This window comes from Etheostoma spectabile, unplaced genomic scaffold (assembly GCF_008692095.1).
Source record: "Etheostoma spectabile isolate EspeVRDwgs_2016 unplaced genomic scaffold, UIUC_Espe_1.0 scaffold00018856, whole genome shotgun sequence".
Lineage (NCBI taxonomy): Eukaryota > Metazoa > Chordata > Actinopteri > Perciformes > Percidae > Etheostoma > Etheostoma spectabile.
This window is the reverse complement of record NW_022604521.1, coordinates 118321-123159: the sequence shown is the minus strand read 5'-3', so window position 1 is coordinate 123159 and position 4839 is coordinate 118321. Positions and strand designations below refer to the sequence as shown.

Genomic DNA, 4839 nt, shown 5'->3' with positions numbered 1-4839 from the left:
CAACAAGCACTTTAAATGTACATGATTTACAGTTTCTGTTTTACTGTAGTGTAGTATATTTATTGTATTACACTCGAGTTTTTATGGGTGTAACGGCGGAAATGAGCACTGTGGTTTCCATTTTTATAGATTAAATAAACTTAATATGACATTAAATTTACTCTTCAGCAGGTGGAGACATTTCACACCAGACACTTGCAGCAACAGATGCTTTGTTAGACATCAACAGACTTAATGCTTATACAAAGCATAGGGAATAGCAGAGAATGGTTTCGATCCGTTGACCTCTGGGTTATGGGCCCAACACGCTTCCACTGCACCACTCTGCTCTGCTGGTCAATTTTTAGGGCTGGAAAATCTTTAATATACAGACATTTTGAGGGGAGGTTTGGGAACTTGTGGCAACCAAGGTTCCAACAGCTTACAGGTTGTAAAGTTAAACATTTGGTAGACCTTGCAACTATCTTTTATGTGAGCTTTCTGATTACTCACACATTGATTATTCACATGTAACACTTGTTATTAGCTGGTGTTTAAAAAAAAGTGAAATGTGAGTACAGATATAAACATCAGTAAGGAGTCTACCAAGTTGCCTCTTATCATTTTAGTTTGGACACCCAGTGAGGCTTACCACGATGGTTTCGACTGGGTACACTAGGGTTTTCTGCTGCTCTCGAGCAGACGGCTGTACTCACTCTGGTTTCTCTTCATAATGCACAAGTCTTTCGCCTTTTACTAAAGACTTCATTGGAGGGGAACGCCGATGAGTTGAAACTATTTTTGGTGGGCTTTGCTTTTTGGCCGAGCCTACAACTTGCTTTTGCTTACCTTTGCTTTTACTCATCAGCTCTGTTTTTATCCCACCCAGAAAAGAGATTTTAGACCTGGAACGATCCATCTTTTATTTCCTGTGGAGGTCCAAGTGGGAACGAGTGAAAAGAATAGTTATGAAGAAGTAAAAGGAGAAAGGAGGGAAAAGAATGTCGGACCTGTTATTGTTTTTAGGGAGCAAGACTTGACAGATACAGCTGGAACATTTGAAAGACTAATTTCCTGGACTTGCTTTTGGTTAATTTAGATTTGTCAAATTCTTCCTCATTAGTTTAACTAGGGTGTGTGTGTCTCTAGTAAAAAGAACTAAAACTTTACCACATCCAAAGTTAAAGAGGAGTCTTAACTACCCTGACGGGGGGGAAACCTCTTCCCTCGGACGGCCAAGGAGTGAGACAGAGAAATTAAATGACTAAAATCAAGGAATACAAATCTTTTTGGTCCCCTAGCTCACAACAAGCTCAGGTGATTTTTTTCTTTAGTGAATAATCAAAAGCAAGAACAAAATACAGAAATAATCTTTTCCCTTCCTGCCCTAAAAGCAAAAAGTGTCAAAATCCAATCTGACATCAAGTTGGAATAATTCATCATTAGAAGCATTTGATTTGCATTCTATACTAAAAATGTCAAGCTGAGAAAATGAGAAAGAAAACATAACAGTTACAAGAAAAATTAGATTTATTAAAAACCATCATACCAAAATACACATTTAGGTGATCATTTTACCAAACCTTGTCTATTTGCACATTCAAAGTTCTCCTAAATTCACCAAAAGTTAGCATTTGCATATGTAAACATGACATTTCAGAAAAGTAGTAATCCAAAAATCTGTAAAATTTCTCTGTGTTAATGTAAGTAATTAACTGGGGAAGTTTCCTGTTGATATGTGTTAGTTCATTAGTTGGACCCTTTTCTCCTTTAATGACCAGATGTTAATGTTATGTTATGTATAATCCAGATGTTCAAAGGCCGTTTTCTCTAAATGGGTTTTTCTCAGACTGAGCCAAAAATCTCCACTTCAGCAGCACTTCCATGCACCCAACTTTCCAGTTTCACTCCAATCTATATTCTGAAGGTTTTTACAGAGGGAGAGGGGGGCACAAACTTATTTATGGAACATTTCATATCTATCTAACAGGTGTTTTTATGGCTGTTGCCACCATATTGTGATTGATGCAGTGATAAAAGGAGATCTCCAACATCCTGTCTGGAAAAACCTTTAACTCTAAAATGTCAACAAAATAAAAGAAGAATTTAGAACATTTTACAATGTTCAGATTTCTCCTCTGGAAATGTCTGTCTCTGTCTCTATGTGTCTTTGTGTGTCTCTGTCTCTGTTTGTCTCTTTGTGTGTCTCTGTCTCTGTGTGTCTCTGCATGTCTCTGTGTCTACTGTCTGTCTCTGTCTCTGTGTGTCTCTGTGTGTCTCTGCCGGTCAACCCCTCCCAGCACAGCTGTGAACCTGCAGACACACCTGTCAGATCTCAACTGAGCTCATTGAGAGCTTGTTGTTAAAAGCCTAAACAATAAGAAAAACCAACACAATACGTGGAAACACATGAAAAATATAAAAAATAGAATGACAACAATCAGCTGTCAGCAACAAACATGGAGACTAAAGACGAAGAGTTAAAACTCAGAATTTAACCCTTAAATGAATTTTGTCTATTTCACTTTACACAACTCAGCAGAGGATTCATAATCATAAAGCCTTAGTCCAGCATAAAGCGGCTGAGTGAACGTGGTCTGGACTCTGTGGAGGAGAGTCATGGTTTCAGAGACGCTGTAGAAGGACAGAATACCTGCCCTGTGATCCAGGTACACTCCTACTCTGGAGGACACAGGACCTGAGACGCGAGTTTGGACTTTGTTGTAACAAAATGTAGAACCGTTGTTTTTACAATATAACACCCAAGATTTGTCATTTCGTCCAAATCTACATTTACCCGACCCCCCCGCTCTCCTGATATTTTTGTATGCGACTGCTACATAAACTCCTCCTCTCCTCTCCACCTCCCAGTAACAACGTCCAGTCAGACTCTCTCTACTCAGGACCTGCCACCAGTCAGTGAATCTGTCTGGGTGACTAGAATAAGACAGTTTTTGACTCATGAATGTTGCTTTCCTGTTCCCCTTAGATAATAACAGCCATGTGTATGCTGTGTTTGGATCCAGTGTGATTTCATGCGAATATTTTAGGAAGTCAGCTCTGGTCTTGGGCTCTGGTTGTGGCAGTAAAACGTCCACTTCAGTCCCCGTCAGTGAGACGGTTGAACTCTTCTCTCTCAGAACGTCCTGTAGTTTATCTCTGAGCTCTGACACGGCCTCTGTCACGTCCTCAAAGCAGCTCATAGGACGGATCTGGATGCTGGATGCTGATTGGCTGAGTGGTGCCAGTGAGGGGTAGTTGTGTAGAAACTGGTTGTGGTCCTCTGTGAGTGAGAGCTTCTTCAGCTCAACGTCTTTCCTCTTCAGCTCAGTGATCTCCTGCTCCAGCTTCTCCTGAAGCTCTCGGACTCGACTCACTTCCCTTTCCTGCTGGGATCTGACCTGCTGCTTCACATCAGAGCTTCTTTTCTCCAGGAGACGGATCAGCTCAGTGAAGATCTTCTCGCTGTCCTCCACTGCTTCATCAGCAGAGAGATTGATGGCCTCCGCCTGCTGTTGAAGCAGCTTCACATCTTTCTCTCTGTCCTGGATTCTCTGCTGGATGTTTTGTCGACTCACCTCGAGCTCTCTCTGCCTCTCAGCTCTCTTTGCTGCAGCTGAGACTGTGTCGTGGCCTTTATGTACATCCACAGAGCAGAGATAACAGATAAGCTGCTGATCGGTATGGCAGAACATCTTCATCACCTCATCATGACGAGAGCAGACGTTCTCCTGGAGCTTCTTGGACGGCTCCACCAGCTTGTGTTTCACAAAAGCAGGGGATTCAAAATGAAGCTGAAGATGTTTCTCACAGTAAGAAGCCAGACATTGCAGACAGGACTTGATGGCTTTGAGTTTCCTCCCGGTGCAGACATCACAGGCCACATCTTCAGCTCCAGCATAGCAGTGATCAGCAGGAGCAGCTTGGAGTCCAGTCTTCTTCAGCTCCTCCACTAAATCTGCTAACATGGTGTTTTTCAGCAGGACAGGCCTCGGTGTGAACGTCTCCCTGCACTGAGGACAGCTGTAGCTGTACTCACCATCCTCTCCATCCCAGTGGCTTTTAATACAGTTCATGCAGTAGCTGTGTCCACAGGGAGTAGTCACCGGATCCTTCAGTAGATCCAGACAGATGGAACAAGAGAAGGTTTCCCGGTCCAGCTGAACTCCTCTCTGCGCCATCTCACCTCTCAGTGATGACTGACTCTGACTGTGACTTACAGTATCCGTGACTGTGTTATCAAGGGATCCAGGTCCAGGGTTCAGCTTTTCTGTCATTAAACAATACAGGGAGGGGTTTTCAAACATTGACTCATGGCAGGATGAGTACTGGCACCTTGACGTTGGACTGTGTTTCTTCATTTTAAATGACACCTCAGTTAAAACGTCCTCTACATCAGAAAACATGACATTTCTAGTTGTAAAATCCTTCTCTTCTCCTCAGGTTTTGTTGATGTCTCCGTACGTCTCTGACTCAATTTTAAATGTTCCTTTTACTGGTTTAAAATCAACTGAAAGTTATGAAACTAAAATGTCATAAACCCTTAAATTGCTGTATAATAATCTCACAATCCTAGAATGTGTGTACAAGGTGTCAGAGATAAGTTCTCTGAACACAGGTGCATAACAAGATACCATTTCATGCCCTTTGTTATTTCCTCTGTAATCCACTGAGTTTAAAACCCAACACTAACACTTCACCTTTCTACAACACATTATCTTATCCAGCAACGCACAAGATAAAGTGGAACCTTTGACCATCACCCTGTAGAAACTCTCAGGAGTTTCAAATACGTCTTTACACAAAGAATCAGGTAAACATCGATAGCACAAAAACCTTAAGTGTAATTCTCACAAATAT

General features: G+C 41.8%; 1 protein-coding gene and 1 non-coding gene across 2 annotated transcripts; one reads left to right on the top strand and one right to left on the bottom strand.

Annotated features, from left to right (window-relative positions):
- Positions 1 to 691: 691 nt before the first annotated feature.
- LOC116682819 (U5 spliceosomal RNA) lies at positions 692 to 807 on the top strand. The gene has a single exon (XR_004330490.1). It is a non-coding gene; the product is annotated as a U5 spliceosomal RNA (small nuclear RNA).
- Positions 808 to 2480: 1673 nt separating this feature from the next.
- Positions 2481 to 4193, bottom strand: LOC116682811 (tripartite motif-containing protein 16-like). The gene has a single exon (XM_032509788.1). The coding sequence runs from the start codon at positions 4158 to 4160 to the stop codon at positions 2496 to 2498; it is 1665 nt and encodes a 554-aa protein (XP_032365679.1). The 5' UTR covers positions 4161 to 4193; the 3' UTR covers positions 2481 to 2495.
- Positions 4194 to 4839: the final 646 nt, after the last annotated feature.